Here is a 16,694-nt window from a genome sequence, read left to right as displayed (position 1 = left end):
TTCGAGCTTCAGCCAAACTCATTTCCGAGCAAATATTTTCCTGTCCACCGAGAAACTTGTCACCTGCCGCTGGTGAATTCGATCCACCCACGCAACTGTGACAGGAAACACGTGACATTTGCGCGCATCGAAGAAGACGAAAATTGCGGCCTTCTGATATATGGTAAACCGATAGGAATGTATGTATACTTTGTATATATTTTTTAAAACCACCTTGCACTTTGCACTCTATAAAAATCACGTAAATTTTATTAACTGGCGAAGGGCGTTTCCAGAGGCTGGACACACAATGGGAATACAACAGAGAAATAATAATTGCAACGAGATTTAATTGTGCATGGAGAAGTTGGTTGCCAAAAAGACGCGGAAGTCACCCGCACACAATGTCACAATGACTGCGAAGGTGGAAAACGATATGCGCCATGAAATCCATGTGCTTTTAATGTTGAAAAATGAGTTTGTGAGCGCGTCGTAAGCGGCCAACTGACCCATGGAGGCAGTCAACCCCCATTCCGCCCACTTTTCACCCAGATTCCCTTACCCCCTTACCCCCTTGCCACTTCTCGTATGTGCAGCGAAGCAATTTGGCGTGTGAAACGGGTCAGGTCAGTGACGTCCGCACTCGGCAACATTTGCAGTCGGAATTTATACTGCACTTTCGAACAAGTGGCCGCTTTTTCCCCGCCACTTTCCCGCCACATTCACTTTTCCCTGTTTTCCCGCGCCGATCTTGCTTTGTTGTTGCTGTTTTAGTTCAATATGTGCTGCTGCTACAACTGCACTTGGCCAAGTCATTAAGAGTACGTGCCGGCCCTAATGTGTGTGTGTTTGCTTCTTTAACTACATTTAATTGAAAGAAATTTTATTCCAAGTGGCTTTAATAAAAAATGGAGAAGGAATCATGAACTAAATTCTGTAATTATTTCAGGCCTTTTTGTAGGGAAATAATTATACTACAATTTGTAGGCAACTCAAAGTAATGATGCTAAGTATGTAGTCATTGTAGTTTAAAGATTCAAAAACCTCTTAATTTACTAGAAATAAAATTGATTTACCAAAAAAATAATTTATAAAAAACAAAAAGAAAAATGTCTTCACAATAAAACATATTACCTCTATTGTTACCGTACTACCTATAAAATATAATAAATAATTTTCCAATGGGCCTATAAATTCCCTATACATCTGCTTAAACATTTAATTTCCCAAACCATTAATAAATCATTCGTATAAAAATATAACTAAGTTTCTTACTGTTAAGATAGAAAAACTTGTGATTTATTACAACACATCTTAAACTACGAATGAAAATGTAGTGTATATAAAGGAAGTCCATTTTATTCTCGACAATTTAAGTTTATAGATGCCCGAAAGCACTTCTCGTTTAACTAATATTTTATAATCCTGTCCTTGCCAGAGAAGACACATTTTATTCGCATTTTTCCAATCCTTTGAGCACCAGGCATAATCATAAATACTTGGCTTGTCATTTAGTGTGCAATTTCCGCAGCTCGCTGGGAAAACTTGCCGGTTCCGGCTGGCAGGGTCATAATTCCTTTTGAGTTGACAGTAAAAGTGGCGCTAATGTGGCAAAAGGGTCTTGAAGCTAATCAGCCACAAAACTGACGATGATGATGGTGATTATTGGGCGCTGATCCCACTTCTTTGACTGCAGCCTGGCTGCCTGCAACTTTAATAGGAAAATGATTTCCGTTTGGCAAATTGGAAAAACGTTTGCGGCGTTTGCTCGGTGATTTTTCGTTTTCTCTTTCTATTTACCCCCCTTGCTTCCACCGCCTGTAATCCATTTATATGGTAATTTTTGCGTCGCTCGTTGCGCATACGCCACGTGGCCTGTCATAACTATTTCAATTCGCACAACATGTGCTGCAGAAGTAGCAGTAGAAGTAGCACTGGCAGCGGGAAAAGGCAGCCGCAGCAGAAATCAATAAGAAGCCATTGCCGCAAACGGAAACGGAAATAAACGCAGCAGGTGAATGCTAAGCCGCGGTTTCTCAACTCTATCCCATCCACTCCATTACAACTCCAATGCGAATCCCCTCATCTGGCCAAATGAGAACTTACAGATTGTTCAACTGCTCCGCTGGTACATTATTGTTTGCAGGGATAACCACTTTATGACTTCGGTGTTGCGGTGGTTTTCTTGTTGGCCAAAAATTGATTTGGGGTATGGTTCTACAACCGAAAACTAGCTGAGAAGGATAAACAAAAACTTTAGTTAATTAATAACACAAAGGTAAAGATCAACTGCTAATTAAGACTTTAGTTTTGCAGGGGCGTTTGGATTTCATAGCCTCGATAACTTTAGAATAGGTTTAAAATATTGGAGAGATTCCCATTTATGTTTAATAGAGCACTTTAAATCTTTACTGTATTCCATTTGCTTACTTGTTTATTTTAAAAAATAAATTTATTAATTCATTTATTTTTTCAAAATTAAAAAAAAATAGTTTAAAACTACTTTGATAGATAAATATATTTCTCAAGATATTAATTCACATTTCTGGTGCAAAACGTATGAAATGTAATTCACGTGTTTTAAAAGTTGTGCCACAATATTATTCTTATATCCAAGATCCACATGACTTCCCATAACCCCATTATTTCCGCTTACTTTTTAAAATCAAAGCACACGAGCAATGGGTTAACGACAGTCTGGTAACAACTGTGGGAAATATGGCAATAAATTAATAACGAATTTAATTAGTCCTGGGCCAACGAAATAGACAAGGCAACCCATACCTATCCAGCAAGAAGGAAACATAGAGGCAGAGAGAACAAGCTTTGCATCCAAAAGGGATTTTTGCGCAAAATGTGCCACAGTTGCGTTTTAGCTTCTGGTATTATTGTTGCTTTTGGTGCCACAGACGAAAACTAATTTGAAAACATTTTAACACTTGTTTGGCCATTTTTGCACCGGTTCCCCTTACCCACCGCATCTGGCATTATTAGTGGCTGGTGTTGTCGTTATTTTATTAGATTTCATTTTAGCTGCTACATTTACTTTTTCCCAGGCGTTATTTGAACACAAAATTTCCCGCTGCCTGGCTTTATATTGCAAAAACATTTGTTCAAATAACGAGCATAATAACAATAACAACAGAGCCGGCACCAGCAGCAACAGCATAAAATATGTATCCCCTTTTATGGAGTTTTAATTTGTTTTGTCGCCGAGAACACTTCCGAAAGGGGAGTGTGCCGAAGTTGGTAATATCCGTTTCACATTTTGGCGAAGCTAAAACAGTCAAAAAGTGTAATTACCCAAATGGTGTTATAATTTAGATGTGTGTTGGGGGACAAATTGAAAGGGTTCGGCAAGAAAAGTTGAAGAAAGTTTGTCGTCGTAGTGGCAGATTTTCGGATTTTTGCACAAAACTTCAGATTGCATGGCAAAGTTTTTTAATGGCTGTAGATTTTCATGGTTGCATTCTAATCGCAACAATTTATTTCAGTTTCTTTCTTTATTATAAATTTACATACAAAACTTATTTGTTTGAATTTAAATTTTGTTGATCTGAAATTACAAGTGAAATTGCAATCAAACTATACCAGATGAACAGCAAACTTTAATTTAAACTTATCGGCAATACATTTTAACACTCAAAAAAAAAATTGAGACAAACATTTTTTTGTGTAAAATGTTGTAGTTTAAAATACCAGACTGATCTGAATTGTATTTCTTTTTTATAAAATCAATTTTTGTTTTGTAAAAGAGAAATTTGTTTACACGAAAGTGCCAGTTAAAGTGTTTTAATAATCATAAAATTTTAAAATTTGTATTGATTATATATACTTATACTTCCAAATTTAACATGGCTAAACAATGTCCTTATCAATCAGTATTTAACATCATATTTTCTTGCTGTGTGACATTGCATCTCAATTTGTTTTTCCACTTAAAACAATTTTATTTGTTTTCCATCTGCACTATCTCTGCCGCGTGCCACTGGTGGATTTGCAAATAAATTACATTGAGGGAAACGTGAGCGCAAGCTAAACTGAAATATGTATTGTAAAATTCCGCCGAAAAATTGCGCAAACATTAAATTGGACAACATGTGCGCGCCTTTTGCTGTAGCTTTCGCAATAAATTTCACTGATTTACGAGAATGCGATGCGAGCGGAGTGGCAGGGGGGAATAAACAAGAAGGATGCGAGGCATACGGCTAACTAACTAAATAAATGTTGCAACTTTGCCCCATCTGGCTGAATATCAAATTATTTGTTGCATTTTAATAGTGCCAAAGTGGAGAACGGAAACTTTGCCACTCTCTCCTTTTTTAGCCCGCCATTTTATTTGCCATTTTTTGCACTTTCCAAATGAATTGCGCATTTGACATTTGGCAAGGCATTTGAATAATGCAAAGGCCCCCAAGGCGTTTTTTCCAATGCCAACAGGTGGCCTCGAGTGTGTTTGTGGCCCGGCGAAAAGCTTTTAGCATCTAAAGGTATGCAAATCGGCTGCTTCGCCGCAAAGTTGCCAGCACTTTCGGCTTGGAGAAAGGTGAAAGGAACCTGTCATTAACCCCCTGATTCCACATCCCCCCGAAAAGGGAATCGCCCCGCTGCAATCTCGACCTTCTGCATTCTACCCACGCACTCTTCTGTTGCAATCTTTGTAGCAAACTTTTCGCATTAGCTGCCGAGTTTGATACTCCAAAAACTATTATAGAAAAATATTTTTGCAACTCGAGTGCGACCGAGGGTGGCGATTGGGGGCATTCGGAAGGTTGGTATTTGATCCTGCAGCTGACTGGTACATTCCATTGCCTGTTGAGAGGTGCGTGCTGCCATGGAACAGTGGCAAAAGTTAAAATTATTTGTATTTCTGAATTGGGAATTGATATAGAAATTCAATTGAATCGTAAAATTGAAAAAGTGGCTTAAAATATATAATTGTATTTATAGCATTTTGTTATCAAACAAATACTGAAACACTGTAATACTGCGGGCAAATGCTAAAAATTAAATTAATTAAAAATTAAAAAAAAATCGAAATAAATAAGTTAATTTTTTATTTCCATTCTTAAAAAGCAACTTATTATTTTCTTTTATATATTTTTTTTGGATCGCTTTCTCATCAATATTTAGAACGTGTCATGTCAAACTTTCCTTTAGAACTGCCGAATGCTTTTCGTACTTTTCACATCATCGGGCTGTGTGATGGATATAGTGTGTGTTTGGGTTGCATTATGTGTGCAGGAGCCGTCGTTGTCGACATCGTCTAGATTGGCACTCGATATTCGCAACTGCATTCCGGCAGCGTCACTGGGCGGCTTCCTCCTTTTAGCCCTTTTGTATTTTCAGCTTAGTTAACACAAAGGCATATTTACTTTACCCCCACAAGCCAAGCCCGAAAAAAAACCTAAAAGTTACTTGCATAAAATTTGATAAATTCCGGCTGAGACTTCAGCATCTCCCGGACTGACGGCAAATCTAATAAAAATACCATTCAAGGCTTCGTCCTGTATGTTGTGCCTCAAGCTTCACTGCGGTCAAAAGTTAAAACTTTGAGTGCCAAAGTCGGCTTTTTGTTGGCCCAACTCTTTTGGCCATCGGAGCGGAGTTCAAGTGTCTGTATGGCCTTTTGGCATATTCTGGTCATTTCTAACATTTTGCATATGTGCATTGACCCCTTCTCCGTTCGTTCCATGACCTTTAAGGCTTCTAAATTACCATCCAGCTGGTCAAATATTTAGTTGTTGCTCTGCAACTTTAAGCCCCAGGCAAGCGGCTGCCTTTCTGCTTTCCTGCTGAACTTGAACCAACTGTTGCCCTGTGTTCCGTGATATGTAACTTGTCAGAAGTTTGCTGACGTGCAGATTAAATGCCGAGTAGTCTGCCAGGAGCAGTGGAAGCGGTACACGAGCTGGGGTATCATTCATCATAAGCTGCGTACTCGAAACATTTTGTTGACACTCTTGACAGCTTGCAGTTCATGGATAACGAATTTCGAGGGCACCACGTCAGCGATGAAAGGGTTAAACCATCGGGTGAAATATTATACCATTTTTTCTTGCCATTTAATTGGCACAGCAAAATATTAAACAAAATGAGTAAAGGAGGAGGACTTAAAAGTTATTTAATTAAACCTTGAATTAATGTTAAAGCCACATAGTATTTATTTAGTATCTTAATATGAATAGTTTTGAACTAATAGAATTGTACTTTAAGTTATGTTATGCTAAAAAAAGGAAATACCTTAAAGCGGCTTTGATAAATATGATAAAGATAATTATAAAGATCTCTTGATATTAGTTAAATATACACTCACATAAGAAAGTTCGTTGGATAATAATTAAGCCAAAAACCAACCAATCATAACCAGCTTACCACACCTGCTGTGATAGTCTGTTTAGATCCACCTGGGCGAACGGGACGTGAACTGGTGAGGAGGGATTGGAAAGTCCCTGCATGGCGATGTGCAAGGATATTGGAGGCGGGATACCGTCTGCTCAACAGAGCATTACAAATCACAACAATCATGCGCGTTCAATTGCGCATATTGATTGTGAATATAATGCCCGCTGCTCGTGTAGATTGTGCTTACAGGTCACATAACAAAGGTTGCCACCCCGCCCCCTCTCTGCTGGCTAACTAGCTCAAGTCCCCGGATAAGGGGCGTACGTTTGCGACTGACTGTGCCTGTGTCTCGCCTGTCATTTATCTGCGTCGGCGTCTGTATGCCGGGGCTGGTGTTTCCTCCGTGGACACAAGGACAAGTGGTTCATCCGTCGCAGCTTGTTGCGCGGTTGTCCTTAGGTCGACCTCAACCGCATCGTATACACCCGACTTGACCTCCCACTCATCCTCACTAAGAGAAAAAAACTATCACCTATCTTGCTTGGTTAGAAAAATTGTTTAGATTTAGTCAGTTAGTTTATATTATATATCTTTAAAAGAATATTAAAATTATTTTTCTGGATAAAATAAGAACCGGGACAGCTATTAACCCATTAACCTATAACTGTCAAAGCCAACCCTATTTTTTTACAGTGCATTCATCTAAATACTCAACATGGTCTGTGTAATTGTGCGCAACTGGAGCGGCCTCGTTTGTCATTGTAAATTATGATGTTTAATCGTTCGTGGGCCTAGTTCTGTCCTTAAATCGTCTCTTTTAAATAATATTTTCCCATTTGGGTCAAGGGCGCCCAGTCCGTTTTAAACCAAAATGAATATTCATATGGTTAGCGGAACAAAACTGGTCTCCTAACTACTCCAGCACATTTGTGCAATTCGCTCAGCACTAGACCACAATTTACATATCTTTCACATCGGTGCCTGCATAAAACCGATGTAAAAAAAATAGCATTATTTGCTTGCCTTAAAATATCCAACTTCAACTAAATAAACTAACTAAAAAAAGTAAAGATAATGTGGGGCAACTGAAAAAAATATATACAAATTCCAACCAAATGTTAGAAGCGCGAGAAACCGTTTAGGTTTTTATACAGAAGTTTACACACCCTAAAACTAAAATAATATGATAATTAAATTAAGCATTATAAAGACAAAATAAAAAAAACATAATGCTACTCAATGTTGATACAAAATGATCAATTTTATACATTTTTTATATGTGTGAGTATTATTAATATTTAAAAAACATTTTAAAGCAATATATGAATTAAATGTATTAATTTTGATGCTCCAGTTCCTTCTCTTGCTGAATGGGTGTTTTAACAAAAATAAAAAGGGGGGCAAATATAGTTGCACTAAGTTAACTTTGACTTTTTCGGACCTCAGAGCCATGAGTATTTGGGTTTATGATGAGCGCAAGCTTTATATAATCATTTGCATCTGCCAAACAGAACAAAATGTGAAAAATGTGTAGTTGGGAAAAACAAACAAATTTAAAATGGTCGACGGGTCCTTGACTTAATTTTTTTTAATCATAGCCAAAGTTAAGTGCAAGCGTTAAAAGCCTTTAATTGAGTTTTCCTCGCTCTTTGGAGTACCTAGTAAATCCAAGGAAGGATCGACCTTAACATCGTTGCCATCTTCATGTGGCAGCTTCAACTTTTGCGTTGATGGATTAATCTCTATCACATGTAAACAATTCACGTGCTCCGAGAGTTTGCCCTTGTTGTTGCGGCTGATGTTGTTTTTCATCACTTTGCTTCTGCTTTTTCGCTCGGGTTTTCCGTTGCCGCGTTGCATCATAAAGTCATTTAAGCATATAAATTGCACTTTTATGCTCCGCGCCTGTCACACAAACACAATTACTCAAACAAGTTCCACGAAAGTGCCAAATGTGTGTGTGTGTGTGTGTGTGTTAGCAAGGACGAGAGAAAGGAGCTACTGAAAGAGAAAACACGACTTACTGAACTGAGCTCTTAAAATTACTAGACTTTAAAGGATTAGAACGCTTTTGGTATTTTTTTTTGAATTTGAAGTTACTTATTTTGTTGTAAGCGTACATTTAAAAGTGCGCATTATAAGTCATTTTAAAATGACTTGACTTTTAAAGATTTTTGGGTAAATTATTTAGTAACTCATTTTATAAATATTACAAATTATAAGTATCTTAATAATATTTAATATTTATTAATTTTAAAACTAGCTTAACCTATAGCTTTAAGATATTTATACAAAAATAAGGATAACTTAAATAAATAAGCAAAATGCTGTAAATGCGTTTCAATAGAAATTCAAATTTCCCAAACTCATTAGTTTCTAAAAGCATACAAATAACAATATAATATATAATTTAACAACAATTTTCCGTAAACCAAATAAAGAGATCTCTCAATTTTCTCCGTAGCCCATGCACGATAAGCAATTGACTAAGTGAAATCCCTAATGGCCAAACATTGCGTATTTACTACGAGTCGTTCGTATCTCCATCGCCGATGGCCTTAATTACACTTCTTCAGTGCTATTGAGAGTGCAACTTTTGGGCATATTTTAGGCCTGCAAGGCTGTCCAAACAGCAACGGGCTAATTAACACAGGGGGGCTGGCAAAGAGGGTGAGGGCGAGGGGGAAGAGCTGTGGCAGTGGCAGTGAAAACGGAGGAATTCCCCGGTGCCACAACAGGCCAGAGAGTTATGCATTAATAATGCAATCGCAAAGCAGCCCAAAAGCCAAAACGGGAGCAAGCTCATTTGGAGGCACACGCAGTGCGATGGCCACAGGCTTTTGTCAGCCACTGTGTCGGCATGTTGCATACTTTTCTGGGCGGCTGCAACAGCAGTAACAATAGCTGCAATACTGGCAACAACAAATTATAATGCAATTGCAAATGCTCGTCGTTTGTTCATTCCGGTAGCCGTATGGGTATGCGTGGGTGAATTTATGCATTCTCGCTGCGTTTCCTGCATTGACATTTACTTGGGGTTATTACCAATGCCGGGGGCCGTCGTTTCGCATTAATGCAAACTACAAACTGGAAACTGCAAACTGCAATTGTTACAAGCAACAAACAGCAATCGACCCACACCTTTCGCCCACTTTCATTGTGGTTTTTGGCATTTTTTCGCCAATTGTTTTCGGGCCGGGCATTCAACACTTTTGTTTGGTTGCTGCGGTCAACCACATCCTGCACAGCATTTTCCTTATCGATTTGAGACAACGACGTCATCATTTTTGTCCTGGCATTTAACTCAACTTTATTCCAGGAAGTTGCCTTTGAATTTCATATTTATTTTGTTGATAAGTGCTCGGTACCAGACAATTCAATTGGGAAATGCGTCACCCGGGGGAAATTGCTAACGCAGACATTAAGTGACTGGCTTGCAACGAGAATTGCAATCGTTTAAGACATTAAAACGCAAATTTCAAGTATTTAATGGATTATAAATTCTGAATACTTTGTTGCAAACATGTTGCATAAAAGGTTTGTATTTATTACTTAAAAATTGCATTTGCTTCCTTGAATATGTGTTTTAAAATTTTAATTAAGCAATACAATTGATTAACTAACTTATTTATCTTTTATCGATTTGTATACTGACTTTCGACGGGAGTGTCCCATTAAGATAACGCCCAAGTGTGTTTATTTTGTCATCATGGCTGTCTTCACTTCATATACCATTATTTTCTCACTCCAAACATGAGGTTACAGCAACTCGTTGCAATTACAATACTGTTGATAGGGAAACTTTTAATCGGCTTAATGCATAGCCAAACTATACAACTAATTTCTCGGTAGGCAAACCGATAGAAGGAACACAACTCCCTCGAGCGACCGAAACTTTGTGGTTTGAGCTCGATGGCACTCACACACAGTTCTTTCAAAAAAAAAAAGTACACTCGAGCCTTGGACACAGATGAGTTCAAAACAACAGCAATGCATAAGAAAAAATGCAAAAAAATCTGAGATTAGAAACTAATTCAATAAAGCATGAAAACAAAATATAGCATTTAAAATAAGTTTTTTGTGAAAATATTAAGTTAAAAATAATGGAGCGTAAATTTTTCCATTGAAATAAAACTTTTTTTTCAATTTAGAGCTACAGAAGTATAGAACTGGAAATAAATGTATTTACCATTATATTTATTCAACCAGTAACCAACTGTTTTTGATAGCATTTTATTTAATTTCTATACCTATATCACTATCTGTTTAAAGATTCGCATCACTGCCGCACTTAGCTGAATATGCATAAAACTCTAATGGTACATAATTTCAATGCCTGCACAAACTTTAATTAAAACGACTTTGCCGAGCGGTAAACATCGGTGTCCCAGGCGACAAGCTCTGTCGACATCGAGATACATCCAACCCAGCAGATAGACAGATACACAGATACACAGATACACAGATACTCTACTCCGTCGCATGGCATGAGATTGGGGCTCTCCTAATGAAGTGCATGAATACCTTGGCAGGATGGCACCAGCCGAAATCCATGCGATAGTGTGTGGGCTCCCCCGAATTTGTGCGTGCTCATAATCATTTTGATGGGCACGTAAAATTCAAACTAAAATCACTAGAGCGTTGGCAAACAGCGTCGCATCTGCCAAAGGCAAGGAAAAATACGGGAAAAACAACATCAGACCGGGCAGAAAACTAATATACAACATTCGCACGTGACTTTGATATTGAAAATGCTTAACACGGCAGGAAAACATTCAAATGTTCCCCAAATGGCAGGTCAGCAACGACTTTCGCCCCATTTCGGATGTTAACCGGATTTATGTGCAAACTTTTGTCTATTTTTAATAATATTTACTTTTATGGCTTAGCCCATGCACTTTATATCCTTTAGCACGAGTCAATTTATGGCCCTCGACTTGTTGATTCTTACAATTTCAAAAGTTGTCTGCCGTGACTTCACACAATACCCACATTAAAGTGTAAATAGTTTAGCCATTGATCAGAGAACCGAAGGGAATAGTTTCGGTGAACGTGTTTGGAATTTCTGGCTGGCAAATGCTGACCTCAGTTATTGGGATAAGTCGGTCCTCTTGATGAAATGAAAATCAATTGAGTTTCGTGGTTGGGTTGGGTTGCCTCAGTGATTAAACGGAAGCAATAAAGGCCAAAGGCCAAGATTTAAGTTGTAATAGCCGCAGCTGTGCGATAATCTAATGCAATAATTAGGTAATTAATCATATCAGATGCAGATTCCCACACTCCGTTCAGCCCCCGCCAATTGGTCATTAAGTCACCCCACTCCTACGCGTCGGCACAAGGAGCTAATTAAAGATAAACAAAACGCTTTAAAAATCACAATGAGGCGGCAGAAAAGGGGATGCCCAGCTTTCAGAGTATTATGAAAATTGAAAAGAAAATATTTAAATATAAGCCTGAGAAAACAGACAGAAAATAAAGCGTAAAAACGTTTTACCTGTTGAAGACAACGGCAGTGTGGAAAAGCCCCAAGCAAATATGCGAGGGGCTAATGGAATTCATTGTTCGGCTTGCCGGGCAGAAATTTTATGATAATGCAATAATAAAGCATAAAACAAATACCATAGATACGATGTTCCAACAATACTTTATCTCATTTTAAGGCAGATTTAAAAAACTAATTAAATTTCCTTAGCATAAAAATTGTATATTAAATTTAAGTTTAGGGTTTAAATAAATCTAAGGACATTATTTATTCTCTGACACTAACGCAATACCCGAAACCAAAAACAAGGTAATAAGGTTAGTACATCTGCATTTCTTATTAAATTCATAAAACATTAATATCGATTATCACTTTTTCTTCCAAGACCAAAACTCTGAAAGAGAATTAGAATCCTAGAACGCCTATAAAACTAAATAAACACCATGACTGTTTCGCCTGACATACCAATTAGGCTAACACTCTTGAATATGAATAAATTGCAGCAATGAAGAGGGGTTCCCCTCAGAAGGAGGGGCAATAAAGCCAGACGGGCTGAGGATTATAAAAAAAAAAAGAAAAGAGGGCAGCGAAGGCCGAACAATTTAAAGCTCATCAATTCAGGACAAAGCAGCGCGTTGAAAACAATTGAGCAGTTAATGTTTGTTTACCCCACGTCCACAAGAATAAAATGTGAGCAAAATGAAAAGAAGATACAAGTGGGGTGTGGAAGGCGAGGACTCAAGTGAATTTAAAGGAACACAAAATCCATTTGCGACTTTGCTTTTCGCTTTTCCTTCCTTTATTTTTCCAAAGCCATTTTTTTTTTGCTGGCAACGTGCTGGCGGCAGAAACTTTTCATAATTGAAATAAATAAAATACGACCAAGACAAAATTGGAGAATACATTCTTGGGTCCGCTAGGGAAATTCGCCGATGAACGGCCATCCATGTTTGTATATCAATGGAAACTCATTTATTCGGATATTTTAGAAATAATGCGGATTCGTTTTATGCCCGCTGGACTCGTTTGCGCAGAAATTTAATCAAGCTTCGGCCACTCGGGTGGCGGTGCAAATAATTTTTGCAAATTCATTTACGCATTTCATCTGCCCCACCCCCTTTTGCCGCTGGCATGCAAAGCGTTTTTTAATCCCCGGCAACGTCTGGATGCCCGAACAAACGCATTGGCCAATTTGTGGCCAGCTGGAAAAAAAAGGAGAAGAAAATCCAGGAGGCGATGGGGAAAATGAATAAGTGAAACCGAAGGTTGAAGGCTGTGCCACAGCCCTGTGGCAGTTGCAGGAGCAATGACGACGAACATTGACAAATGGGGCGAGGCCACTGACCGGTTTACTCGGCCATCTATAAGTTCCAGCTGACGAGCGGAAAGTTGCTCAATTTGGGCTGTCCTTGCAGTAAGGCGTTGACAATTATCGTAATGAATGTGGCAACGTAAAATATCAGTTGCTGGGAACTTTGATATATATAAAACATCAAACCCCCTCTTTTTAAGTAAATATTTTTCGATGACACATTTTATCTTAATCGCATAAAAGAAAATAGTTTTGTTAATGAAATAAGACTTCAGCGTTTCTTTAAGCATGCTTTTGTTAATGCATTAACTCGTTTGTAAACAAATTCTTTCTAAATTGCATTTGGCTGATTTGCATGTGAAATTTTTTTTGCTTTTTGTTTTGTAAATAAAAAATAACTAAGGACCATTTTTAAGAACAAATTTTTGTTTATTACTATTTTTATATATATTAAAAAGTATAACAAAAAAAATGAGCTTTATATAAATTTTGTGTTTTACTTGACTTTCAAACAGGAACAGCAAGTATCATCTGGTGGTATTGGTGGTTCGCTTTGGCTAGCTCTGTGCACGGGTGATTTAATTTTCGACATTTCAACTTGGCAAATGTCAAATTCAAACTGGTTGGGCAGTCTTGCGTGCTGTACCCTTCTTACCAAGCACTGAAAAGTGAAGCAAAACGCGAACAATATGACCATAATGCAGCCTAAACAGACAAGAAGTATGGGAATTTTCCATAGTTCCTCTTGCTGTATTAATTCTCTAGGCTTAGTATTCTTCTTTATAAAGCTGTAGCACTCATCTGCGCTCATGAGAGCTTTGCTTGATTTTCGCTGAAATTTATTTGCTTGCTCACTTGAGAAAAAATTTGATCGACTTTCAGCACAAATATGGTCAAACCAACCCATTTTGTTAGTTTTGGGTGGAATTAATAATAAATGGGGGATATTGTTTGACATTTGTAGAAGAGATATTTATGTAATAAATGCTAAGCAATGTTCTGTTTGCTTTTATTTGAATAAAACTAAAAAGGTATGAGTTTAACTAACAAAACCAAACATTTTTATTATAAATAAGGTGTTTATATTTTAAGGTTTTTCCTTAACTCGCAAAATAATCCTTTATTTATATCCTTTAATTCAGCAATGCGCTGCAATTTAACCAACAAAATTGCCTTGCTAAATGACAGCTCTGACCCTTTTGGCACCGTTTAGAAATACATACTCCAGAATTCGGATAAACTCTCATAAACTTTGAGTTTAAATTTGATGGCTTTTATTAAGCGTGAACTGAAAGGTGAAGGCAAATGTTTGCGATAAACTACCTGGTAACTTGAAGCGAAAGTCGAGAGCATTCCCATGACTATTTGCGACTTCTTGTTGGGTCCTCCTTGCCAACACAAGCTAAGTAGGTTGATCCAATCACAAGGAAAAGCAGCAACCAATCGTCGCAGCAGCCCCAAGCCCCAAGATTCGATGAATATATTTTCCTTGGGACTTGCGGCGTGATTCGGATTCGCATTCGTTGCGTTGTCTGTTGTCTGTCAACTGTCGTCAGTCGTGGTCTGTGGTTCACGTTCCGACCTCTAACCCTTGGTTAATACCATATAGCTCGACTGGGGGGGACTGTAGCGCTCGACTTGGTCTTAGTTTTATTTATTTTCATATTATTCGAGAGCAGAGCGCGCTGCTCTACTTTCAATAACTGTGAATAAAACCGAATGAATGAACTGGCTAACCTTGCCGCTGGCTCGTCGCTCGGTGGGTGGTGGGTAGTACGGGAAAATGGGGCGCTGGGCTCTCGCTACTCTGCTTTGTATTCGGTTTATTAAAATATACATTTTCCTTTTTTTCATTTGGCTTCCCCCTATACAGAGCTTTCTATTTGGCCGTGTCTATGCCTTTGGCATGCTCAGCTTTTTACTCTTTAGCTTGGTAAATTTCACAGAAAAAATATTCATCATTTCTTTTTTCAAGTCGCCGCAGGTCAAAATGTCAGCAAAAACTGGACAATAAACTAGACGTACAGTAAAACTCATCTACCTTAATAAAATTAATAGAAGAAATACTAAGTTTCGAAAACAACTTATTACCAGTTTTAAGTGTAATCAAATGTACTAACATTATTGGTTGCTGTTTATTATTATTTTAAAAATATTTAATTTTTGTTTCCTTAAAAATAAAAAATGTACTCAACATTTAAAATCACTTCTCGTATTAATTATTTTAAAAAGTAAGTCGGCAGCGAACCATATTCAATGTTATTTAAAATATAATTATAAATATTTGTATTTAATTAAAATAATATAGTCTATTTAATTTATTTGTAAATAAGTAAAGGTCTATAAAACAAGTAAAAAGGTTCAACAGCATAAAGTAGATTTACTTTCCTGTAAATTACCACTGTAAATGTATGTTGCTTGATTTAATTTTTGAATTCATTTTAATGCTTGCGGCTTTTGCAAATTTCATGCGCATTTGCATGTTATTTCTGCCGAGCCCGCTTCGCCCCCGAAGATTTATTTGTCAGATACGCTATTTTATTTGATTTATGACCTCCAACGGCCAGGTTTTCTGGTCGCCGATAAGCTTGAAGGTTGCAGTTGCCCATGAGAATTGTGTCAAGTCTCTGAGCCTCAGATTCACCTCTCGACCAGGAACTTCCCCACTCCCTGCGATGACTGCTGTTCGTCGGAGGACGTAGTCAGTCCAAGATTTGCAACTGCCCGTCGCGATGCCCGACAAAAGGCCCCTGGATCCACTTCAACCAGTGCTGTATATCGACCACTGTCGCTATCGCCCTATTTATAGGAAACGGGCTCTGCACCTCCATTCTTCTCTGGCAGAAGCTCTGCGGGCCATTCAGCCAAGGGTTAAGCTCCAGCTAAGGATCAATGACCGGGGTCCGCCGCAAGATGGATCCTTTGAGGTGGCAGTTGCCCAGTATCCCACTGAGGATGCAGCCGCCCGCCAAAGTGTGTGGACCGGCTTGCGGCGAATGCCCAGTGCAACGAAGGTTCCCCATGTGGACGACATCTTCACCCCGGTTTGTTTCGCCCTCAAACTCAGGGATCCCAACAAGGAATCCCACCGACGGATGCTGACCAATTTGCGACACAACGATGGCAGTCGGGCAAGGAGTGAAGATTTTGAATAAATATTGAAATGTATTTCGTATTTTAGGCAACTTAATAAAATTGCATGTACTGGGTTCTACATTGATTATATTATAACACTTAAAACCATATTTTAACATTTGTTTATTTTATGTTGTTAAATAAACTAAGCTTTTTTTTACAATTGTTTTTACCACCACAACAAACAACCTAAATGTGTAATTAGAATTATTCACTTGAAAAGCATTTTTAATAGGAAACATAATTTTAATTGGAGAAAAAACAAAAAAAAGACAAGAGGAATATTTATTCCTTTTTAAAAGCTGCATTGTTAAAATTTTAGTTTATCTATTTATACACTCAATAATATTCAAGTTAAAAAATACTTTACTTAGTGCATATTTTCTATTAGCCTAATAAGAACCAACTCATTTAACCAAAAATAACTGAGCTTAAAATTTC

General features: G+C 37.8%; 2 protein-coding genes across 2 annotated transcripts; one reads left to right on the top strand and one right to left on the bottom strand.

Moving 5' to 3' along the window:
• Window positions 1–13,614: 13,614 nt before the first annotated feature.
• LOC108138606 lies at window positions 13,615–14,055 on the bottom strand. The gene has a single exon (XM_017260895.2). The coding sequence runs from the start codon at window positions 14,023–14,025 to the stop codon at window positions 13,615–13,617; it is 411 nt and encodes a 136-aa protein (XP_017116384.1). The 5' UTR covers window positions 14,026–14,055.
• Window positions 14,056–15,732: 1,677 nt separating this feature from the next.
• On the top strand, window positions 15,733–16,327 carry LOC108138714 (selenoprotein BthD). Its single transcript, XM_017261066.2, has one exon. The coding sequence runs from the start codon at window positions 15,851–15,853 to the stop codon at window positions 16,271–16,273; it is 423 nt and encodes a 140-aa protein (XP_017116555.1). The 5' UTR covers window positions 15,733–15,850; the 3' UTR covers window positions 16,274–16,327.
• The last annotated feature ends 367 nt before the right edge of the window (window positions 16,328–16,694 follow it).

This window comes from Drosophila elegans, unplaced genomic scaffold (assembly GCF_018152505.1).
Source record: "Drosophila elegans isolate 14027-0461.03 unplaced genomic scaffold, ASM1815250v1 contig_814, whole genome shotgun sequence".
Taxonomy (NCBI): domain Eukaryota; kingdom Metazoa; phylum Arthropoda; class Insecta; order Diptera; family Drosophilidae; genus Drosophila; species Drosophila elegans.
This window is presented reverse-complemented; position numbering and strand designations above follow the sequence as displayed.